The sequence below is a fragment of the Chiloscyllium plagiosum genome, unplaced genomic scaffold, assembly GCF_037043375.1.
Source record: "Chiloscyllium plagiosum isolate Xiang-an unplaced genomic scaffold, Cpla_swu_hap1 HiC_scaffold_43, whole genome shotgun sequence".
NCBI lineage: Eukaryota > Metazoa > Chordata > Chondrichthyes > Orectolobiformes > Hemiscylliidae > Chiloscyllium > Chiloscyllium plagiosum.
This window is the reverse complement of record NW_028270181.1, coordinates 14,299,431-14,325,255: the sequence shown is the minus strand read 5'-3', so window position 1 is coordinate 14,325,255 and position 25,825 is coordinate 14,299,431. Positions and strand designations below refer to the sequence as shown.

At 39.9% G+C, this 25,825-nt stretch overlaps 1 protein-coding gene across 4 annotated transcripts in view; it reads right to left on the bottom strand.

The window, feature by feature from the left end:
- Positions 1-2,174: 2,174 nt before the first annotated feature.
- LOC122541876 (2-oxoglutarate dehydrogenase-like, mitochondrial) overlaps positions 2,175-25,825 on the bottom strand; it is a 102,947-nt gene continuing 79,296 nt past the window's right edge. For all 4 annotated transcript variants that reach the window (XM_043679035.2, XM_087982526.1, XM_043679033.2 and 1 more), the window contains 5 exons: positions 18,011-18,136; positions 17,748-17,820; positions 12,689-12,852; positions 10,715-10,869; positions 2,175-5,479 (listed from right to left, as the gene is read on the bottom strand). In XM_043679035.2, coding sequence (XP_043534970.2) covers positions 5,356-5,479; positions 10,715-10,869; positions 12,689-12,852; positions 17,748-17,820; positions 18,011-18,136 — 642 coding nt within the window. In that variant the 3' untranslated portion in view covers positions 2,175-5,355. The remainder of the gene's footprint in view (positions 5,480-10,714; positions 10,870-12,688; positions 12,853-17,747; positions 17,821-18,010; positions 18,137-25,825) is intronic.

The following is a 25,825-nucleotide window of genomic DNA, read 5'->3' as shown; positions in this document are numbered from 1 at the left end:
CTCATGGGTTTCTGTTTTACTCTGTGGTAAACTATTTTTACTATCTGCAGTGAGATCTCCTTTTCCCTTACCACCTGAGGATTTCTCTTTTCCCCAATTTCTATCCCTCAGATTGAAATTGATGTTGGAAGCCAAACTTTGATTTATGAACCAACTCATAATCATCTGCCATTTTCATTGGTAATCTTGTAATCTTAACTCTCTGCCCTCCCACAGGAGTTTTCACTACTTCAGAAAGTAAATTTTTGAATTCCTCCAAAGTAATCATCTCTGTAAGAGCATCATTTATTTGATGTATTTTCAATGCCCTTATCCACCTATCAAAATTACTTTGTTTGATCCGTTTAAACTCCATGTACGTTTGACCAGCGTCCATTCTTAGATTCCTCAAATGCTGCCAGCAGGCTTCTGGTACTAGCTCATATGCCCTTAAGATGGCTTTTTTCACCTCATCATACTCCCAGATTCCTCCTCTGACAGTGAGGCAAATACCTCACCAAAACTACCTACCAACTTCATTTGGATCAATAATATCCACATGGTCACTGGCCATTTATTTGTTTAGCTACTTTTTCAAATGAAATGAAAAAGGCTTCTACATCTTTTTCGTTGAACTTAGGCAATGCTTGGACATATTTAAATGGATCCCCACCAGGCATATGGAAGGATAAGATTGCTCTCTATTATTGTCCTCATTACTACTCTGACCTGTCACCTCTATCTCTCCCTTTTTAGGAGAAAATGAGGACTGCAGATGCTAGAGAGTCAGAGTTGAAAAGTATGGCACTGGAAAAGCACAGCAGGTTAGGCAGCATCTGAGGAGCAGGACAGACAACGTTTCGGGCATAAGCCCTTCATCAGGAATATGGAGTGGGAAGGGGGCTGAGAGATAAACATAAGGGTGAGGTTCGGCTGGGTGGGTAAGGTAGCTGGGAAGGCAATAGGTAGATGCAGATGGAGGGTAATAGTATTAGGTTGATGGGGGGGTGCAGCGGATAGGTGGGAAGATGGACAGGTAATAGCGAGGTCTGCTTCAGGACGTGGTTGAAGAGCTTCAGAGCAGAGGAGATGACCTGGGGTGGGGGTTGCAGTGGGAGATACACTCACTGAGATCCTTATGGAGGGAGGAGGAGAACTTCTTCAAGGTGGGCATCCTTGGAAGAGGCTTTGCATTAAGGTTTTCAGCAACTAGGCTCCTCCATTTTAAGTTTTCATTTCCAACTTGGAAAGTTCAAATACTCTCTCTTGCTAGCTTTCTTCTGCTAGGGCCTTCCTTTCCTTTTCCTTTTGTTCTGCCAGGGCTATTCATTCCTTTTCCTTCTCCTCTGCTGCAGCTATTCTCTATTTCTCCTTTTCTACTGTTTTCAATCATAATTCTGTTTTATTTCATTTTCAAGCTACTGCATTTGCAATTGAATTTTAGCCATTTCCAATGATTCCGATGGCATTTCCAGCAATCGTAAATGTCGCGCTATTGCTGTAATTACCACCCCTTTTCATACAGACAAGAGTAACCCCAACTCCAACTTGTCTGCCAATTCCAAAAACTTTGTTTGCTCACTTTCTGTAAAATACCTGAAGTGACTTCTTCCATCTCCAGGAAACTCTTAGTAACTGAAAAATACATTATTACATAAGGCACACCTTACTTAAACCAAGTGAATATAACATCCGAAATAAAAAAAAACCAACACTCACCACTCACTGCTTTTGAGTCGAAAGATTCTAAACCCAACCTGGAGTTAGAGATTTTGATCCCAAAAGAGCTACCAGTTTGTTGTGGACTAGACCCTCAAAATACATTAAGAAGATAATCTAGACCCTAAGTTTTTCTTATTTTAAAGTTGTGTAAGGTGTTGCATTCCAGATGTAATTCAATTGGTCAAACTTCTGACTTTAAGAAAAACACATTTTATTTTTATACTGTTAAAATACAGACAAAATAAAAATAAAAGATATGAATTGGCTTAACTGTAACTTTATTGAAATGCTCAGCAAAATAACGTATATATTAACTACTACTAATTAATATAGTAGTCCAATGTTCCAATATAGTAACATCCCATAAACAGAACCATGGCAAAGGCAAATTCAGTAAAATAGATTGCCTGACATGCAATTCTGGCAGCAGGAAGAGAACCCCAGATTTTAGCTATAACAGAGAGGGGACTAAGAGCTTCCACATCCAACTTCAAGACCCCAGCAACTGCTGAAAGCTAAAACTAAAAATCCTGCTTCTGTGCAAGCTTTACCCTACCCATTCAGGCTGCTCTTATTGTTATAGAGTCACATAGTCATACAGCACAGAAACAGACCCTTCGGGCTAACTGATCCATGCTGACCACAATTCCAAATTAATCTAGTCCCACCTGTCTGTACTTGACCCATATCCCTTCAAATCTTACTTATTCATGTACTTAACTAAATGTCTTTATATGTTGTAACTGTTCCCACATCCATCACTTGCTCTGGAAGTTCATCCCACTTGTGAACTAGTCTTCTGGGCAAAATGATTGCCCCTTATATCTTTTTTAAATCTTTCTCCACTCAACTTAAAAATATGCCTCCTACACTTGAAATTCCTCATCCTAGGGAAAGGAAAGCTGCTATTCATGTTATCAGTCCACCTCATTATTTTATAAATCTCTACAGGGTCCCTTCTCAACCTCTTATGCTCCAGTGAAAAAAGTCCCAGCTTATTTCGCCTATCCTTATAACTCAAACCCTCCATTCCTGGCAACATTCTGGTAAATCTCTTCTGAACCTCCTCTACCTTAATAATATCCTTCCTAAAATGGGGAGACCAGAATTGGACACTACTCAAGAAGAGGCCTCACCAACATTCTATCAACCTCAACATAACGCTCCAACTCCTATTCTCAAGGCTCTGAGCAATGAAGGCAAACATGCTAAAGGCCTTCTTAACCACCTTATCTATATTTGATGCAAGCGTCAAAAGAATTATGTACCTGAACCTCCCAGGTCAAGTCTTGCCTTTGTTTCTTTTACCAAAATGCAATGCCTCACATTTATTCAAATTAAATTTCATTTGCCTCTCCTCAGCCCATTGAGCGAATTGATCAAGATCTCTTTACAATCTTAGATAACCTTCTTCACTGCCAACTATGCCACTAATCATGGTGCCATCTGCAAACTTACTAACAATGCTTTCTAAATTCTCACCTATATCACTGATATATATGACAAACAAAGGTGGACCTAGCACCAATCCCTGTGGAACACTGCCGATCACAGGCCTCCAGTCTGAAAAACAACCCACCATCATCACTCTCTGTCTTCTGCTGGTATGTCAATTTTATATCTAATTGACAAACTCACCCTGAAGCTCATGTGATCCACTTTGACTAATCAGTCTACCATGCAGAACTGTGTCAAACACTTTACTAAAGTCCAAGTAAACAATGTCTATCACTTTAAAAAAAACTGTTAAAAAATCCAAGACCTCAAAAGCTATTTACTTTATTGGCTTTGAGCAGATCTGTCTCAACCCTTCTCCATGAAAAAATACCCAGGACAAAATACACCTCTTAAAGCCACAATATTGTCACAGTTCAACAGTCACCAATTAACCTCAATAATAAGAAAAATGATGCACATTCAATTTGAACTTCAATTTGGTTTGAATCTCAAAACATAAGAGTTCAAGTATGTTCTAATGAACTTAGAAATCTTACAGTTGCCTTTACTGAATAATATTGAATGATTCCACCATGTTTAAATACATGTCTAAAGTGTTTTAGACAATAGACAATAGGTGCAGGAGTAGGCCATTCAGCCCTTCGAGCCTGCACCACCATTCAATATGATCATGGCTGATAATTCCTAATCAGTATCCTGTTCCTGCCTTATCTCCATAACCCTTGATTCCACTATCTTTGAGAGCTCTATCCAACTCTTTCTTAAATGAATCCAGAGACTGGGCCTCCACTGCCCTCTGGGGCAGAGCATTCCACACAGTCACCACTCTTTGGATGAAGACGTTTCTCCTCATCTCTGTCCTAAATGGTCTACCCCTATTTTTAAGCTATGTCCTCTGGTTCGGCACTCACCCATCAGCGGAAACATGTTTCCTGCTGCCAGAGTGTCCAATCCTTTCATAATCTTATACGTCTCAATCAGATCCCCTCTCAGTCTTCTAAACTCAAGGGTATACAAGCCCTTTGTATATTAATGAAAGATAATCAGTGCCTCATTGGTAAAACCGGCAGAAATTTTCCCTAAATGTGCAGCCGTTTTCTATTGCTATTTTGATTTTTCTCTACAGGACAAAAGCTCATTCAAACAGTTTGATCTGAAAAATATATTTAAATAGAATGGTGGCTGGTGAAAAATCTAATACTGAATTTCTTCCAAGCAAAGATGATCTTGAATATTTTTGATTTTATTATAGATGAGATAAATGTCACTTGCAGAATAAATACTGTAATTCACAATTTAAGACAGTAATATGTTGTCTCAACATACATTTCTACGAGTGAAAGCTAAATTCTGAAAGTTTACTGCATGGTCCTAATTTACTTCCTGGCTGACTGGGGTGGTTGAGAGGTGGGACATGGTGTGGGATAAAAAAAAGTCTTCTACTGAAAAAATCCTTAAATTATCATGCTCTATTTTTCCAATAAACTCCCACCTCTCTCAGGAGAAAATATTTCTTTTGTTTGTAGATTAACAAAATCAATAACAAAAGCTAGTAACCTATAGGATTAAACATCAAGTCAGTGCCTCTCATTATGTACTGACAAAGGTTCTAATTGTGATTCACTGAGTGTTTTCCACTGTCCCTGTGTTGGCATTTAGTGAGGAACGAGCTACTGTAATTGATTTTTGTTCATCATGAATCATCTATATATGGTATCTTTTTTCTTTCTTAATTACAAGTATAACTAAATGTACTGTATTTCTCAAGAAAACAGAGCAGTTGTATTACAATACTTTATTTCATTCAGTACCACAAAAGTGTGTGCCTTGCAAAATCATAGAGAGGAAAACTGAATAAATCTCTCAATACATTTTTTAATATCTTGCCTGAACAGAATTGATCATAATGCATAAAATGACTGAGCAGTATATTTTTGTCTTCTCACACTCAACTTTCATGTTTGTATTTTAGTTAAACATTACTGTGTTAAAAAAAAGTTTAAAATATGCAGTTTACTTGCAAAACCATCCAAGAGAAAAACATACATAAGACCTTATTGATGTCATAAATGATAGTGATGGGGAAAACATGAGAAATGAACAGATTGTTTGGGCAGTATTTGCCAGCAGTTTAAGAAGAGCATTTCTCTGGAATGACAGCCAACTGTGTGTTCATAAAGATTGGTTTCATTCAATCTAAAATGCCATGGCCCCAAAAGCTTGAAGATTGAAAGATGTGTCCAACATGTCCTGCAGCTCTGTGAGGTGAGTGTTCTTATTACCTGTGGCAGGGGCTGCTGAAGGGTCACGTCCAACATACCTATACATAAAAGAATAGATCTATTTAAAGAGACTGAAACTTGATGTGAATGTAAATATAAAATATAAGTTCTTTACCTGAAATCCTACTTGTTACCCTAAAACATTATGAAATTTCAAATCTACTTTTCAAGGTATTTGGGGATCTAGATAAACAAATAACACCGGTCACCTGGATTCTAAATAAATTAATTGGTAAGCATGCTTTAAATTGAAGACAGCTTGAAAAATGACTAAGTGAAATTCCATATTAAGTTTCAGATGCTGACTAAATAACCCTGGTAAACATTAATATTTGCAACTGCTTGCAAGAGAAAGCCCAGTACAATAACTGTGCTGATATAAAATAAAGGCAGGTCTGGCAGCATCTGCACAGAGAAGAAGCAGAGTGAATATTTCAAGTCAAAAATGACTCATAATACCTCTGCTCCTGAAATTCCTACTAAAAATTGACAAAAGCATGTTAAACATTTGTCTGGTTTATCTTTTTCTCATGGTATGGTAACAGCAATTTGCATTTAACACATTATCACATTAAAAAATGACAAAGCTTTTTGCATGGGGAGAAGAGGTAGAAGCTGAACAGCAAGTAAAGAAATTTAATTAGCATTGAGAAACTATTTTGTCCAACAGACTTGAAAAGTGTTCAATAAATAACTAAACATACAAGATCGCTCTCTATCTCTAATATTCTAAATTTTTCCAGGACAGAACCAACAATAATCAGACATTTTACACTTGAATATTTGGCACAAATACGATATTTAAATCTTGATTTACATCTGATAATTCCAGATACAAATTGTTCAAGTAGAGGCATAGCTTTGTCTGTGATGCTAGTCCAAGTAACCTATTCACATCACACTTATTCATGTCTTACAGGATTAACAAGTGAGATAAAAATCTCTCTCAACTTTCTTATCTCCTATAAAAACTATTTCAATTCTGAGTCTCTCAATACAACTCAAGTTGGAAATAGTCTTTCCCACTTCTCTTCAAACTCCTCCCGAACTGCAGCAATACCGGACAGTGAAGCTGCACCAAAGACAGCTGTTGTCTTTAGGTTATGATAAATTTCACATGATTTTATGACAAATCTCGGCAATAAGGAAAAAAAAAAGAAACAAAGAAATCTTGTATTTATAGGCCAACTCATTACATCTTTCAGATCATCTTTTGAATCACTCTTTGACAAAGGGTGGAATATTCCCATCCCAACATCTCTGCTGCAGTCCTGCTTCAGTGGGAACACATTGGTTTGTTGAAATGACAGGCAACTAGAAGCTCAGGGTCACTTTTTCAGACAGAATGTAGGCGTTCTGCAAAACGGTTATCCAGTGTATGTTTCTGGTCGGCTTCAGTGCAAGGTCAAAGAACATTATCTCATTGACCACTTAGAGACCCTGCATCTCTAGGACTCAACATTGAATTCATTAACTTTACAGCCTGATTCTATCCTTGCGTGTTTTTCACCCTCCCATATCCTGCTATGATATCAGCTTCTCTTAGCCAACAATTCTGATGAAGTGTCATAGGACTCGGAATATTAACTCTACTCTCTTCCCACAATTCTTGCCAGACCTGCTGAGTTTCACCAGCAATTTCTGTTTTTAAAACAGAGTGGATACCAGACAACTTGTCTTATCTGCCTTTGTTGCAGCTCATGGAATGTCTGTGGCTGCACCTACTCCTTCTGCACAAGGTCCCTGCTTGTTCCATGGCCACAATTCTCCTTGACCTTTCATTCCAGCAATGAGACATCAGCAAAGCATCAGCCTCACCACACTACTATGTCTGCTCTCATATCAACTCAGCCACTATTTCAGGACTTCAACACTCTACTCTGGAGTGGAGGAACACTTACGAGATGCATGCTTCTGCCAGGTGACTTGCAGTAAGGGACAGCGAGGCACCTCATAGATCTAGACAGGATAGTCTAGGACTAACTTTCAGACAGGGATCTTACGGGTCTTAATTAACTTTTTAAAAATTATGTAAAAGCTGCCAGCCTTTGTGGTTTAGCTTGCTTTTTTACTTAGCACACAAGGTTAAATAATGAGTGACAACCTGCTAGTCTCTGTAGTCTAGCATGCTTTTCATTTAGTGCATAAGGTTAAATAATGAGTGACAAGCTGCCAACCTCTGTGTTTCTTGAAGAGGAAGTGGGAGTACTAAAGAGTAAATGCATTAGTCAGATGGGAGGGATGGACCAGTTGCTATACAGCAGCATGCTATATCAATGTCAGAGCTGCAGCATATGCCAGTGGCTTACATGGCAAACACACTGCATGTGCTTTATATAAATGGCAATATGTTAAGTCAAAGGAGAAAACAGCTGAGCGTGAAGAAGGCAGACTACAGTCAATCATGCGATACCGTGACAATCAGTCAAGAACAGGGTAAATAGACAAGGTCTTTTCCCCCCGGGTGGGGGAGTCCAAAAGTAGGTTTAAGGTGAAAGGGGAAAGATTTAAAAGGGACCTAAGGAGCAATTTGTTTCACACCGAGGGTAGTGCGTGTATGGAATGAGCGAGCTGCCAGAAGAAGTGATAGAGGCTGGTACAATTGCAACAGTTAAAAGGTATCTGAATGGATGTATGAACAGGAAGGGTTTAGAGGGACATGGGCCAAATGGGACTATATTTATTTAAGATATCTGATTAGCATGGATGGGTTGGACCAAAGAGTCTGTTTCTGTGTATCTCTATGACTCTATGAGGTTTACCAGAATACAGTACAGGGTACTGGCCATAGTCAGTCGGACACCTAATCCTAAATGGGTCTGGGAATTCATCTCCTTGAGCCATAATCATTTCTGGAGAACAAGTCCAACAAGTCCAGAGGTTACATGGAGGTCGTTCACGATGCTGTTTTAACATCAGTGTGGGGCTATGGAGTAGTCAGCTGGAGATGTCCTGCCAAATGGGCCGGCACGATGTTCAGTGGTTAGTACTGCAGCCTCACAGTACCAGGGACCTGGGTTCAATTCCAGCCTTGGGCAACTGTCTTTGGGGAGTTTGCACATTCCCCCTGTGTCTGCATGGGTTTCCTCCCACCATCCAAAGATGTGCAGATTAGGTGAATTGACCGTGCTAAATTGACCATGGTGTTCAGGGATGTGTAGGTTGATTGTATTAGTCAGGGATAAATGTAGAGTAATAGGGTAAGGGAATGGGTCTGGGTGGGTTACTCTTCGGAGGGTCGGTGTGGACTTGTTCGGCCAAATGGCCTGTTTCCACACTGTCGGGATTCTATGATTCAAATCAGTCCAGGACATGAGACATGGTCAATAATGTAGATTAGACCAAATAGTCAGGGGACTTATCAGGAGCAGTCCATAGCATGCTGGGAAAAGAGGGCACATCAAGACTGGGATGGGCTGCATTGCACTGGGTCACTGAGAGAATAGTTATTGTAGTGGGGGGATTTGCACATTTTTGGGTGGGACCTCATAGTAAAATGGAGGGGACTGGGAGCTCTTGAAGCTGAGTGGTGGGCAGGCATCAAACAAGTAGCAGCTACTCTTGCCTCTAAACGAAGAGGGTGTAGGACCAACAAAGGCATCAGAATGGCCAGAGTTACAGATTCTGAGAGTAAATTGAAGACATGAATACTGTTTCAAAATGTTCACCTGGCAGAACTGGTAAAGTCCTGCAGGATGTGGCTACTGGAGCAGATCTGCAGCAGGTGGTGAAAGAACTAACAAGAGGGAAAAATATGCTTGACGTCACCCTCACCAATCTATCTGTCACAAACACATCCAACCATGAGAGTACTGGAAGGAATGACCACCGCACAGTCTTGTGGACAGCAAGTCCTGTTTTCATATAGATCACAGTCTCCATCGTGTAATGTGGTACCATCACTGTGTAAAATTGAATAGGCCTCAAACAGACCTAGCCACTCAAAACTGGTCATTCATGAGGTGGTGTGGACCATTAGCAACAGCACGGCCTAGCATATACCATCTGCCATTACGATCAGGCTAAGAGATCAAACCTGGTTCAATGAAGAGTGCAGGAAAGTATACCAGGAGCAACACCAGGCATAGAAAAAATATGGTGTCAACCTGGATGTAGGTGAAATGTGGGATCAATAGTAATCTTCTTAGAATGAACATGTGACAATCAAGACATTAACTTGGAGGGCCATTCAACAGCAGGACAAAGCAATGGATTTCAGAGCCTGAGAGGCTAGGGATTACTTGTAGCCACCTGCTTCCAGGACGGCACAGCTGGGTTTAGACTTTGTGAATCTGTTGCTCAACTGGCAAACAGTCCTGCTTGGGGTGCAAAGCACATGTGGACCTGCACATTTTATGCTCCTTGACCTTTTATGAATCATTATCCCAATTAATATGCCTGGTACCATCAAATGATCCCACTTTAAATTATCTACTTGCTGACAGTGCACTCCCTTGAAAATCTCACACATAAGAACAATGTCTTTCTATAGAGATGAGTGGATATATTACAAATTCCACATTCTCATGCATAAGGTGGGTGCAAATGTGGAATGATGTGGTAGGCTAACCCCAGCACATTCTGTGAACATTGCTGTTGTTCATATTAATGCAATTAATGTTATGGCTCAAGGATCCATGACATTTAAGATTATTTATATATAAATAGTTGCTAACTTACAGGCAGATGAGCAATGCTCGGCAACTGCCACTTCTTACAAACTTTGGATGTATTAAAAAGCTGCTCATTTCTCACATGATTATGACTTAACTGGGTCTTACTACAGAAAACATCTGAGTGCATATCTAGCAGCTGCTCAGTGTTCTTTAAAGTAATTTTCCTTTAAAGCGATACTTGATTGAGGAGTAAGTATTGGGCATATTAGCGGCACTGACTCCACTGCTCCTCTTTGAAATGTGTCACAGGATCTTTTAGGTCACCTGGTAAGAGGTGGCAGATGGGGTTTTTGTTTTATCATCGAAAGGATTGTACCCGACTGTCTCAATATCACACTGAGAATAGCAGTACACATTTCGTGTTTGCGTTTCTGATCTTTTGTACAGAAGCCCCTAACAAGACACAAATGCTATCAATAAAAGCCATGGCTGACAGATGACAAATTGTAGTTTTACAAGTTGTGCCATCAGCTGTATGTGCTACTTGAACCAAAGCCAGGCACACTTTTATTGTCTTTTTTCCTACCATTTATCTTTCTTTTTCTACATCAACATATTTAGAAAATGTAATTAAAAATAACTAATCTACATACTTACCAAATAGGCCTTTTGAACTGTACCGTCACTCTGAAACGAGGCCTCACATAGTCATAGTAGCCAATGTTTTTGTGCTCTTCTTGGCACCAAATGAGCTCAGCATTAGGATATTTGTCAATTTCCATTTTTAACATATCAAAGGGGAATGGTGATATCTGCAAAAAAGAAATGGGGACAGCAGAATAGAGATCAAAATGTGGGAAAAAATTCAAGTGAGAAACTGAAATGTTCTCATGCTACCCTAGGTGCGACACAGAGATGTTTCTGAAAAAAGGCTCAAAACAATTTTGCTGTTCATACAACTTGCATATCTACAAAAGGTAATTATTTGGAAGACTAATTATTTAAATTAAAAAAATGAGTTTAATGGTGACCAGTAAAACATTACCAATTGCTGTAAAAACTCACCTGGCTCACTAATTTTCTTTAGGGAAGGAAAATTTGGTGTGGCCTACATGTGACTTCAGATTCACAGAAAGGTGGCTGACCCTTAAATGTCCTCTGAAATGGCCTAGCAAGCCAGTCAATTGTCAAACCACTACAAAGTATTCGGCCAAGCTTGAATCTTGTCCATGCATTTTCGCCTCAGTACCTGATGAGTCATGAATGATGCCGAACATTGGCAAACACCCCCACAACCAGACTTTATGATGGAAGGGAAGTCATTGCTGAAACTGTTGAAAATATCTCAGCCCAGGGAACTATCCAGGTGAATTTGTGCAACGATGTCTGTGGGGTCAGATGATTAACCTTCAACAACTGCAACATTTTTGTGCCAGGTATGACTCCAATCAGCAGAGAATTCTCTACCCACCCCAATTCCCATTAACTTCATTTTTGAAAAGCCTTCTTGATATCACATTTGGTCAAATGGTTTGATACTGTGGCTACAAATGCAGGTCAGATGCTGAGAATACAGTGGTGACTCCTCAAAGACAGTTCACAATCTACAAGGTACAAAAACAGAAATCGCTGAAAAATCTGTGATTTCCGGCAGCATATATGGAGAGAAATCAGAGTTAAGATTTCCAGTCCAGCGACCCTTCTTCAGAACTGATGGTAGCATGGAAAAGGATGATTTTAATCTCAAAAATGAGATTGGGGTGGTGGTTGGGGGGTGCGGGAGTAAACAATAGGTGAAGGTAGAGCCCAAAGAGGGAGAAAAATAGTTGCACAGACAAAGGAGTGGTGAAAGGTCATTCTGGGGGGATGAATAGCTGCTAATGGGAACTATTAGCGGCTGACTATGGGTGGTGTGATGTCAAGGCCTGGTGTGTGGAGGTGGGAGAAAGCACAGGGAAAGGTGCTCAAGCCTTGAAATTGTTGAGCTCAATATAGAGTTCAGAAGGCTGCAGGGTTCCCAAACAGAAAATGAGATGCTGTTCTTCCAGCTTGCACTGAGCTTTACTGGACCACTGCAGCAAGCCTGAGGCAGAGATGTTGGCCAGAGAACATGGTGGTGTGTTGAAGTGGCAGCAACTAAAAGCTCACAATCTTTTCTGTAGGTGTATGTGAAGTGGACCACATTGTGATCTCCTCTAATTTGGGGAACTGAAGGGCAGACAGGGTAACTTTAATGGGGGCTTGAAGTGATGTCTTCTGCATGAAACAGAAATTGCTTCAGCAATTCATTCTTATGAAATGAGCAACTTTAAATTGACTGACAGTTACACCATTCTTTAAGGTTATTTAATAAAGATTGAAAATGAATAGATCATTTCCCTTTGCAATTCTACTGAAGAAAAGTAAACAAACCCAAGTTTTTGCTTGACTTTTGCTTTCATGGATGGTAAATCATAGATGACAACATGCAAAAGCCCAGCTATAACATTATATCTAGAAATTATGTTTTTGAATGTAATTATAACTAAAAGAATCCTAAGATGTCATTTTTAATATTATTTAGAAAGCCATTTCTGCATGAAATCATAATACTCAGCTCTTTGCTTCACTGTGCACCTTTCAGACATTTACCTGTTCCAATCTAATGATAGCCACCTCCTTCTCCATTTTTCTGTTTATCCTTTCTTTTGCAAGCTCATAGTAAACTTTGCCTGTGCAGAAAATCAGCCTCTTCACATCATCTGGACTTTGAGCTGCTAGCCCTTCATCAGGGATGATACGTTGGAATGCTGTGCCTATAAAATATCAATGGTAAAATGAATACTTTATTTTCTGCACAAGAAGTTACAAGTAATGATTATCTTAGCATGATTCAAAACACAGATCATTATTCATGAAGTTGTGATGCATCATAACTTGCTTTGAGATATTTTTTTAAATAAATAAAAATGCAGGGCTAAATTTTATTGGAAAACAGCTAAGTGTTAATTTTGGTGAGTTTCATTAGAGGGTTTCTCCCTGAGCCCCAGTGAGATTTCTCCTACAATTTTCCAAACCTTGCCTCATTAGCTGTGCACCATCATTCACATCATATGTTCCCTCCCACCACAGGCGGATGAACATGTCACTGCTGTGAATTCTTGACACCAACAGTTGGACCCTAGGTTAAGAAATATCGGTCTGGAGCTATCCTGAACGTTTTCTTCATCTCAAGAATTTCCTTGGACGTGGTGGACAGAGAAAATTGGCATCCACCTTGACAGTAGAGACCTGAAAGTCCTTGTGGTCAGGGTGGTGCAGGGAGGACATCTTATTTCCTCAGAATCAGCAGAGAAGACCACATTACCAGACACCAGCAGTCTCTTCAAGACTGTCACCTGGATCAGTGTAATTTCTACAGCCTGAAGGAATGCCCAGTAATGTCACAACAAAGACAATGATTTTCTGCACTGTGTGAGGGTAAGTGCAACCATCTCTCTGCACACTCACTGTAACTCTCCCACTGCACCCATCTCCCATCAAGGTTCATGCTCTATCAATTTTACTATTTCATGTGACATCCTTACTCACTCAATCATTAACTTTCAATCCCCTCAGACTACAATGACCTCTAAGTTGCCTACATACTCATTCAGGGCACATCACTACCATTATTCCACCTGCACTAGCACTAACAACTGTGCCACCCACTTTCAACTCACTCAATCCCTCTCTTTGTCTCATTCCAGAAGAGAACAACACTCAATAGGGCAGAAAAAAACCATGATGGATGGTGTGGTGTCCAACAGTTGTCTTCTCACCTCTATAAAGATTGAGACCAAGATTTGGACTCCACACCATAGATCAACTTACAAGATATTCAGCATTTCGTGATCACAGGAATCTTTCACCTGTAATTGTGAATATCTGTTTAATGTTATTACCCTTTGAAGAGTCTCACACAGCACAAAAGTGTAAATTCCTCTCTCACGTACCCACCCATCTGCATGTGAAGGCAGCCATTTTCATCTCCTTTGCACACTTGCTGTTTGGCTGACAATGGAAGGACTAGCAGTTGTACTTCATGGATTGAGTCACAGACTCAGCCTCGCAGTTTAGGTGAACTCTCAAATCTTTGTAATCCCTTCCCGGTTGATCTCCCATTCAAACCCAATGGCTTTGATCTTCACCATGTTTTTACCCAACTTACTTATTTAACATGATTTGGAGATGCCGGTGTTGGACTGGGGTGTACAAAGTTAAAAATCACACAACACCAGGTTATAGTCCAACAGGTTTAATTGGAAGCACACTAGCTTTCGGAGCGACGCTCCTTCATCAGGTGATTGTGGAGGGCTCGATCGTAACACAGAATTTATAGCAAAAATTTGCAGTGTGATGTAACTGAAATTATACATTGAAAAATTGATTGTCCGTTAAGCCTTTCCATCTGTTAGAATACAGTGAATACAGTTAGAATACACTATCACTGTATTCTAACAGATGAAAGGCTTAACGGACAATCAATTTTTCAATGTATAATTTCAGTTACATCACACTGCAAATTTTTGCTATAAATTCTGTGTTACGATCGAGCCCTCCACAATCACCTGATGAAGGAGCGTCGCTCCGAAAGCTAGTGTGCTTCCAATTAAACTTGTTGGACTATAACCTGGTGTTGTGTGATTTTTAACTTTGTACTTATTTAACAGTTCATCTCCCAACTTTACTGCAAATTGCAGGCATATTGCATTACCATGGCAAACATAATAATGCACTGTCCCCAGATTGAAGACAGGGTGGTGCTAATTGTTGATGAACACTCTTCCCATGTTTTGTTTTTCCATGCACTACTATCTCCTTACTTTATGTTGAGTTGCCTTCCTTCATAATGTTTTTTTCTCTGCATCCCAGTGTGCTGCCTCTAACAATAAGGGCCCCTCATGACCGTCTGTTGAATTCTGATGAACGGACACCTAGGACTGCCCAACGCCTATGCCTTTAAACAACTTGGATGGTGAGCCTCAACTTATGACTCACCAGACCCCTGAATGATCTCTGTGCAACTTCCTGGTAGATTTATTACACACCCCTCAACCCAGACTGGTTGCGCTAGACCTACACATCTGGCTGAGGACAACTCCCTAGACTGCAGAACTGCATTGTAAGTGGATTGGAGATGTGCCATGAGTGTGCGTTCAGGCCTGTACTTATCTGATGCCAATGTATACGTGGGGAAGGAAAGTATGTGTGGTTGCTGCCCACGGAGCCTTTCCTGAGATGTTGGTGACTGCTGTTTTTTGAATGTTAGAGGACACCCAGACCATGACTGCACAGGTAGCTGACTGACCAAGTCCAAGCCCCTGGACTATGTCTTTGATTTATTATGCCTGTAACTCCTGACTGAAGTGTCTCCTCTAAATTGATTGAGAATTACTTCTCTTAGCCTTTGAGACCTGGTCATTTGGTAGATGCACATGCAATATGTTTGCCATGCTAAAAAACAAGGCAAGACAAAACAGCAATGAAAGCAGGCACAAAGTGAGTGAATAAACATGGAGATCTGAGACACAGCCTGCTCAAATCCATGATGCCTGCCCTTGTGTACAAAGTATCCTGACAGCAGTATTCCTATGAAAGGTACCAGTGTGCTCCAAATTGCAGAACTGTATTGTATGTGGATTGGAAATTTGCCATGATCTTGCACAGAGGGTGGTACATGTCCAGTGCCAACATTCAGAGATGTGGGCGACTGGTGTCCAAGGTTGAGGACAGGAGAAGCAAATGGAGAACTGGAGTTGCCAAGAGACCATTCTTGACTTTCATATTAGGAATTGCTGGGAGAATGGGAATCCACATATGAATGAAATAGGTTTAGGTAATAATGAGATGTTAATACATGCAAATGGATGCAAATATGCTTTTTGCAACTCACTAGCGAGATTTTTGTCTCGCTGTTCATGTTGGAGGATCGAACATTTTGCTCTTGACATCGAGAATCTCATTACTGCCAATCTCAACTTTCTCGCCAATTCCCATTTCGTTCAGAGGCTGGCAAGTATCCACCCGCAGTTTCCAACATGTAAAATCAATATAGACTGGTCATCTGATGTTATACTCCAATATTAGCACTTTTTTTTTTAAATCTAAGAATTCCAACTCATACAAGTAATTGTAAAGAACTGTATTAAAAGATGTCTGAAGTATAAGGTTAATTGCTTATCTTACACTGACATAACCAATCTTTGGTGGTGTCAGTGGAAATATTATCAAGATACAGCACTTCTGCAGTTGAAATCTGTGGCAAATATACAAGTGTACCAGAACAAAATTTGAAATGTTAAAATGTGCTGGCAGTGGTATGATCAGGATCTCTATGGACATTAAAAAGACTTTCAGCATAATAAGCTGAGTTGAATTGAAAATTTTGTCCCAAGGTTAAAAACAAATGTTTTCCAAATTTGTTGCAAATTGGTTTTATTAGAATTTTCACACTGCATTATGTTGTTCTACATTTAAATATTTGTTATCCTAAGCACAACCACTATAGATGCATGAAACTTGAAGTTTGACTTGCTTTTTAAAGTAATTCCAATTGTTCAAAATAAGATTGCCCACAGATGTTACACAGAAATGACAGCCAGGCTACTAAGACCCCTCGGAATCCTAGTAGCACACAAGCCCACCAACACTCTCAAACAAAAACTAACAAACTTAAAAGACCCAGTACAACCCATGGACAAAACCAATGACATCTACAAAATTCCATGCAAGGACTGCCACAAACACTACGTAGGACAAATAGGAAGAAGGTTAGCCACCAGGATACACGAACACCAGCTAGCCACAAAAAGACTCTCTCCCTCGTAGCCCTACACACGGATGAAAAAAAAAACACCATTTCGACTGGGACAACACATCTATCCTGGGACAGGCTAAGCAAAGACATGCCAGAGAATTCCTAGAGGCCTGGCACTCTAACCACAATGCCATAAACAAACACATAGATCTAGATGCCATCTATCAACCCCTCAGAAAACGAACAGGAAATGACATCACCACAAGCCCCAGGAACCCCATCCAGGAGAAAGATATAAATAGAAAGCAGGAGACAACAGCTTCACTTCACTTGAGGTCGCCACTGATGATGTCACCTAGCCAGGTAATGAAACGTCTGGATATCAAACATACAGCTCAGTGAGGTAAAAACAATGACTGCAGATGCTGGAAACCAGATTCTGGATCAGTGGTGCTGGAAGAGCACAGCAATTCAGGCAGCATCCGAGGACAGGCAAAATCGACGTTTCGGGCAAAAGCCCTTCATCAGGAATAAAAGCGGGCTTTTGCCCGAAACGTCGATTTTGCCTGTCCTCGGATGCTGCCTGAATTGCTGTGCTCTTCCAGCACCACTGATCCAGAATACAGCTCAGTGAGCAAACCGACACCCTAAATGTTACACTACACATACAAAACTGCACCAGGTTACTGCTGCTTCATGGAGGAATTAATTTTGAATATGGAAATAAGTTTGAGTTGGACCAAAGGATTTATTTCTATGCTGTATGACTCTATAGAAGTTTAATGCAGAAAACAAATTTGCCTAGATAGTTGACGAAATTTCTCCCATTCCTCTTTTCTAAATAATACTTCCTAAAGATGCTTGTAAAACTGCAGCTGCTTTGATTCTTCATTTTTAAAGAGCAAAATTTACCTGTTTTCATTTCATCAAAATGGGATCTGGCATCTGGATGTCTTAGCAGGGATTTTGGCGTGAGGATTATTAACTGAAACAGGACGAAAGTCAGAAGTGTAAAACATCGATACTTTATGTAAAAATGTACATGTCGGTGACATTTACAGAAGCAATTAGTAAACCACATGTTTAATTAAAGTCCTGAGAAGGTTTTCTTAAAATAATTTTCTCTTAAATTATAACTGATTAGGAGGGTAAAATAATAATAAACGTGTTTATACCGGCTTTCTAAATGGTAGCAGAATCTGCCTTCTTAACACGTGAAAGTAGTTTGCTGGTGTGGAGCAGTTTACTATAATCCAATTGCAGTCAAACAGTTGCTTTACTTCGAATTCTTCAGTATATTCCTAAATTAAAAAGTCATATCTTTTAAAAAATTCAGGCAGAAATCATGTTGCAAAATATTTACAACTTTTCTTCAGAAATATTCAACCTACTTAAGACAATTGTTAATCTTCATACTTTCATAAAACCAACATTATGATCACTTTAAATTCATTCAGGGGATGGCTGAATAGGTTACTCCACATTCCTGCCTACCCCTGAAAACGTGTCATGCCCTTGTTTATGAAGAATCTATTTAACTAACCAGTTTGCCATGTCACGTGAGCTAGCTCTGCTTTCATACTATCGTAATTGTTTATTTTTCAAGCTTAAAATACCAGTCTTAGAACCAGACAATAGGTAATTATATCTGAAGTCCTGCTTCTTAATTTGGCATATAGCTTCTCTTCCTGCCATTGCAGAGTCTCTTTCCATGTCTTGTCAATGTTGATTATCTGAATGAACCATGGTGGTTCCTTATCCTCCCACTCCAAGCTCCTCTCCAGTCCTGAGCGGATGTCCTGGACCATGGTATCGCGCAGGCAAAGTGATCTCCCGGAGTTCCTCATTATACTGTCCCTGAATACTACTATATCCTTTTTGATCCCTTCACTTGAACAGTTTTCTGTGCACATTGCCATTGTCAATTCACTCATGTATCCTGCAACCCTTATTCTCATCCAAACAAGCTAAAAGAACCTTAAACCTGATGGACAACTGCAAAGGTTGTGAAACCTGCTCCTCTGGATACTGCTGATTGTCTGTCTCAGAGTCTTCCTCTCATCTGCTCCTCTATGCATTTTTTTGAAGTAAACACTTCAGTAAAAGCATACAGCAGTATTACACTGAACTAAACTTTTTCTTAAGATTGTACCTTAAATTCTTGACCAAAGCTATCAAAATTTATGCTTACTGAATTGAAAGTCAGGAGACTCACCTTAACAACCATGAAAACAATATATTCATATTAGTATCTTGTCATGAATTACCTTTTGTAATTTGTTTCATTCTCCATTTTTAAACATAGATTAAAAAAACACATGACACAATCTTGCTGTTATTTTACATTAATAGCACAAAAATGTTGCGGCACAAGGAGAAAATCACCAAAAAAATTTGAAACCATCTAGGAAACAGTTTGGTCAAAACAATGATTACTACCATTGCGAATGGAGTGACTTGTCTAATGCAATCAAGTACATTGTTTTGCACTGAACAAGCATTGTGGTTAATTAATCTGGTTTTGCAACAAAGGTACAATCTGCAAAGACTATCTGTTGCTATGGTTTATAATTGGTACCTGCCAACAGCTTTTGAATGACCTTAACTGAACATAAACAGCTGAATGCTTTGGTCCATAACCACAGAACAAAAAATAACACATAAAAGAAATAAAACACAAATCTAAGAGTTTCCTTTTCCTTCAATAATTTTATTTTGTAAAATGGTTCAGTGCTTGAAAACAGCAAAGAGCATTGCAATTCTGAATTGCAATAACTAACGTCTATCAATTCAATTTAATTTAAATCTTCTAGAAAAATGTATACAGCCTGGTGCTGTTGTGGAACAGTGGTAGTGTCCCTACCTCTGAGCCTGAAGATCTGGGTTTAAGTCCTACTTGTACCAAAGGTGTGTCGTAACAATGCTTAGCACAGTTTACAGTATATAGATTTTTGAAGACGTACCTTTTGAGAAAAAAATGCTGAAGCAATTCAAACTTGAGGTTGAAATGGTATACAAAAATGCAATTTAGTTGAATTTTTTTTTAACTATGATATACAGCATGACAGCTTAAACTAAAAACTGTATTTGTGTAATATATCTAAAACTGAAATTTTTCCCCCCCTTTGCAGGTTGCTCACTGAATTAGAATGCCTCCCTTCAATGGAACGGAAGAAAAGTTTACATCATCGCCACGTCTGAACCCAGGTTTGAAGCTTGTTGAGCAGGACTAAATTCATCCCAACTATTTTCGAAATATGGAACATTAGGAATGGGTAATGTTCAGCAACTTGACTGGTAAAGGATGAATGTTAAACAAAGTTCAAGTGACTCCAAAATTTCCAGTTAGTGAATCAACATTTGCCTTCTTTTACAAAACAGCAAAATACTGCAAACGCTGAAAATCTGAAATAAAAAAGGAAATTCTGGAAAGATTCAGCAGGCCTAACAGCATCAGTATATTGAGAAACAAAGTAAAGAGGTGGAATTGTTCAGACCACCCAATGGTTTTAGCAGGGGGGTAGATAATTGAATTGGGCAAGAGGCCGCAATTCAATTTCCCAATGGCATGTTGAAGTGTTAGCATTAGGTTCTCAGAATCTTTCAGGTGGGTCAGCTTTTCCTTCATGGACGGGAACCTGTTTTGCATTTTGGAAATAAACACAAAACACTGGAGAAACTCAGCAGGTTTGGCAGCATCTGTGGAGAGACAGAGTTAACATTTAGAATCCAATGTGAAACAGTTACTGTTTCTCTCTCCACAGATACTGCTCGACCTGCTGGGTTTCTCCAACATTTAATGTTTGTTGCTGATTTCCAGCAGCAGTATTCTTCTATTTCTATTTGCAGTTGTTAAAATATTTCTTTAAAATTCGGTCGTGGAATGTGGCGTTTCTGATTGGGCCAGTATTTATTACCCATTCCTAGTTAACGTTGTGAAGGTGTCAGTGAGCTGCTTTCTCAAACCATTGCAATCCATTTGGTGCAGGCATGGATTGTTTAGAAGCTGAGGAGTTGTCAATAATGATGAATGTTGTGCCATCGTTGGCAGACATCTGTACTTCTGACCTTATGATGAAAGGTAGATCATTGATGAAGCAGATAAAGATGCATGGGCCAAGGACACTGCCCTAAGGATCTCATGCAGAGATGTCCTGGAGCTAAAATGATTGACTTCCAACCACCACAATCACCTTCCTTTGTGCCAGGTATGACTCCAACCAGTGTGGAGTTTTCCCCTGATTCCCACTGACTCCAGTTTTGGGGAAGCTCCTTGATGCCAAGTTTCGTCAGATATGGCCCTGTTGTCAAGGGCAGTTGCTTTCACCTCAGTGCAGGAATTCAGTGCTTTTGACCAATGCTGTAATTAAATCATGAAGATAGTCATCAAATATGATCTGAAGGACAGCGTGAGACCTAATGGAATAAGGAAACAAGTGATGGAGATATTCAGAATTAACTGGTTTTGATATGCTGTACAAATATGAGGAGCTAGTAATCAGTAGGATGATGGCTCTTGTCGTGCAGTGGTAGTGACTTAGGAGGCTCTGAGCCAGAAGGCCTGTGTTCAAGTCCCAGTTGCTCTAGTGGTGTGTTACAACATCGTGTACCAGGTTCAATTTTTAAAAAGTAATCAATAGGGTTTCAGTTTCAAGGAGTGTGGCTAAATGAAATAAAGTTCTCATATAAAAGTGTGGAATTTAATTCTGTCTCAATGCAGTATTTTTTCAGAGTATAGCAATGAATACTTGTCAATATCCCAACCTGCAGGAATTATGTTCATGGATACAATCTTGTTATGCAAAAATGATTGCTTAGATGAGATATATACCTGGCAGGTTATACTTCTGCTTCCAACTCCAGAGAAGACAACCTTCTTCAGTTACTTGCCTCCTTCATAACCGAGCATCTCTTTGCACAAATGCTTATAGGATTTATGTTAATTAGTTCATAAGAAGACTTAGCCATATGCTGTCCAGTTTGTTATCATTAAACACAAGGTTAGGGATGAAGCCTGTTAGGCTGGCAAGTCTTCCCAAGTGAGGCAGCCACACTGGCTGACACCAACAAACCTGACTAGAACAAACAAGCTGGGTTGAATTCAGCTCAACTCTAAAGTCATTCTTTTGTGGTTATGTCCTCATCCCACACAATTCTTTAGTGAAAAGCAATCAGGTATCTACATTTTCCTAGGCATGATGGAAGATCAGTGATGGAATGGTTCATGAGCTGCTGAGTGTTGTAACTCTGTGTATGTTTTAAGTATGAACCCTATGGTTGTGAGAGAGGTGGTGTCTCTATGATACCAGTAACGTAACATTGGTAGTTGAATGAAGTGGCAGATGTTGATCGCATATGAGGCATCTGATGGAAATAACTGGTGCCAAACTTCCATGTGACAGTCCTCTGTGGTGGCAACCTTACAATGTTAACTTTGAGATTGTGACATAATGAGTTGAACAGACAGTGGTACATTCCCTGGCGGAATGAAGTATCTTGTGGCACTGGAGCAAAATTGTTGAGCCACCTATGCACTGACCTCTTAGACAGCTCTGTTCAGGCTGTCTTTGTCAGTCAGAAACCCATTCTTGCCAACTCTAGGGAAAAGCTCTTCCCTTCTTTCCTGAACAGTCTTCAGGAGAACCTTGATGCAGGTTTCATTAAAGTTTGATGCTGCTTTTTTGATGGGTCTCTGACATCTCCAGTGAGGGGCAGAGGTGATGAGGAAAGGCAGACAGTATGGTGCTGTCCTGGGCCTTTCAAATATGGCATCTGGATACCAGCGTCTAGAATGACCTTATGCTTGAGGACTTCCTGACCACCACTCATCAAAATTGGAACTTGCCATAGAATTGTGCATGCATACTCAAAGAACAGAAAAACACATAACTGGTTGAGAAAACGTGATTCGCCCCAAGTTGAAATCCCTTTCACTTTTATTTCCACTTCCAAATCTAGCCTATAAAACAACACAATTCCATCCTAGGACTTTTGATTAAAAATTTTTCAGTTGTATTCATTAGTTCTCATTTAGGGTGCTAGATAGAATCATAAAGTTATAAAGATGTACAGCATGGAAACAGGCCCTTCGGTCCAACCCGTCCATGCCGACCACATATCCCAACCCAATCTAGTACCACCTGCCAGCACCCAGCCTATATCCTTCAAAACCCTTCCTATTCATAGACCCATCCAAATGCCTCTTAAATTTTGCAACTGTACCAGCCTCCATTATTTCCTCTGGCAGCTCATTCCATACCCGTACCACCCTCTGTGTGAAAAAGTTGTCCCTTAGGTCCCTTTTATACCTTTCCCCCCTCACCCTAAACCTATGCCCTCTAGTTTTCCACCCCAGGGAAAAAACTTTGCCTATTTACCCTATCCATGCCACTCATAATTTTGTATACCTCTATAAGGTCACCCCTCAACCTCCGACGCTCCAGGTAAAATAGTCCCAGCTTGTTCAGCCTCTCCCGATAGCTCAAATCCTCCAACGCTGGCAACATCCTTGTAAATCGTTTCTGAACCCTTTCAAGTTTCACAACATCTTTCCGATAGGAAGGAGACCAGAATTGCACGCAATATTCCAACAGTAGCCTAACCAATGTCCTGTACAGCCACAACATGACCTCCCAACTCCTGTACTCAATATTCTGACCAATAAAAGAAAGCATACCAAAACGCCTTCTTCACTATCCTATCTACCTGTGACTCCACTTTCAAGGAACTATGGACCTGCACTCCAAGGTCTATTTGCTCAGCAACACTCCCGAGGACCTTACCATTAAGTGTACAAGTCCTGCTAAGGTTTGCTTTTCCAAAATGCAGCACCTCGCATTTATCTGAATTAAATTCAATCTGCCAGTTCTCAGCCCATTGGTCCATCTGGTCAAGATCCTGTTGTAATCGGAAACCCTCTTCGCTTTCCACGACACCTCCAATTTTGGTGTCATTTGCAAGCTTACTAACTGTACCTCTTATGCTCGCATCCTAATCATTTATGTAAATGACAAAAAGTAGAGGACCCAGCAAAGGTCCTTGTGGCACTCCACTGGTCACAGGCCTCCAGTCTGAAAAACAATCCTCCACCCTGAAAAACAACCCTCCACCACCACCGTCTGTCTTCTACCTTTGAGCCAGTTCTGTATCCAGATGGCTAGTTCTCCCTGTATTCCGTGAGATCTAACCTTGCTAATCAGTCTTCTATGGTGAACCTTGTCGAACACCTTACTGAAGTCCATATAGATCACATCAACCACGCTGCCCTCATCAATCCTCTTTGTTACTTCTTAAAAAACTCAATCAAGTTTGTGAGACATGATTTCCCATGCATAAAGCCATGTTGACTATCCCTAATCAGTCCTTGTCTTTCCAAATACATGTACATCCTGTCCCTCAGAATTCCCTCCAACAACTTGCCCACCACCGATGTCAGGCTCACTGGTCTATAGTTCCCTGGCTTGTCCTTACCATCCTTCTTAAACAGTGGTACCACGTTTGCTAACTTCTAGTCTTCCGGCACCTCACGTGTGACTATCGATGATACAAATATCTCAGCAAGAGGCCCAGCAATCACTTATCTAGCTTCCCACAGAGTTCTCGGGAACACGTGATCAGGTCCTGGGGATTTATCCACCTTTACCCATTTCAAGACATCCAGCACTTCCTCCTCTGTGCTGGATGTCTTGCAATATGTCACCATCTATTTCCCTACAGTCTATATCTTCCATATCCTTTTCAACAATAAATACTGATGCAAAATACTCATTTAGTATCTCCCTCATTTTCTGCATAACCTCACAAAGGCCGCCTTGCTGATCCTTACCCTTTTGTCCTTAATGTATTTGTAAAAACCCTTTGGAGTCTCCCTAATTCTATTTGCCAAAGCTATCTCATGTCCCCTCTTTGCTCACCTGATTTCCCTCTTAAGTATACTCCTACTTCCATTATACTCTTCTAAGGATTCACTTGACCTAACCTGTCTATACCTTACACATGTTTCCTTCTTTTTCTTAACCAAACCCTCAATTTCTTTAGTCTGGTAGGTATAGGCATTCCCTATACCTACCAGACAGTGCAAAAGGTGGCTTTTTGGCCTATCACTAGTTTTCTGAATGAGCATCAGGACTTGGTGTCATCCTCTTGCTATTCCATTGTAAACCTGTACACAATTTTGACTGAAATAATTATCTAATACACTCTTAAACGCTTTGATTTAACAAGCCTTCAACACGCTTCCAGGCAGTTTGTTCCAGGTCTGAACCACACATTGTGTGAAAAAGTTTCTTCACACACTGCCTCTACATGTTCTAAGCTATAAAATGTTTTACATTTTAGCAGGGGTTATAGATGTAAATGATATGATTTACCATTACTTTTTTCTTTAAAAAAGCAATATATGTAATTTCTGCAATTGAAACATTCACCCCATCACTTATGAGGAAAGGTTGTTCAGATTAGGCCTGTATCCACTGGACTTCAGAAGAATGGCAAGTGCTCTAATGAAATATACAGTGATGGATGCTGAAAGGATATTTCCCTTTGTGGGGGAGTCGAGAACTGGAGGACAGTTTAAAGTAATGGTCTCCCATTTCTGACAGGGATAAGGAGGTTTTTTTTCCCCTCAGAGAGTCAGCCTTTTGCATGCATTTCTCTTCCCCAAACAGTGTGAAGGCAGGATCATTGTAAAAATACTCAATCAGATCTGCAATGATTTTATCAAATGGAAGAATTGGCTTGAGGGCCTAAAAGATCTACTCCTGATCCTAATTCTATGTTCCTATAATACAAACATGCTGGTTGATACTAAACACATTTCATTTTCTTATTTAATGCAAAATAAGACAATGTAAAAGGGATTTAGAATAGCTATAAAAAACTGCGAGGGATTACAGCTTACATTTAGGATTATATTTGATTCAAGTTATATCTCACATACTTACAAGCAGAAAGGTGAATATCACTTTCACCTTTTCATTTCAAAAATTCTA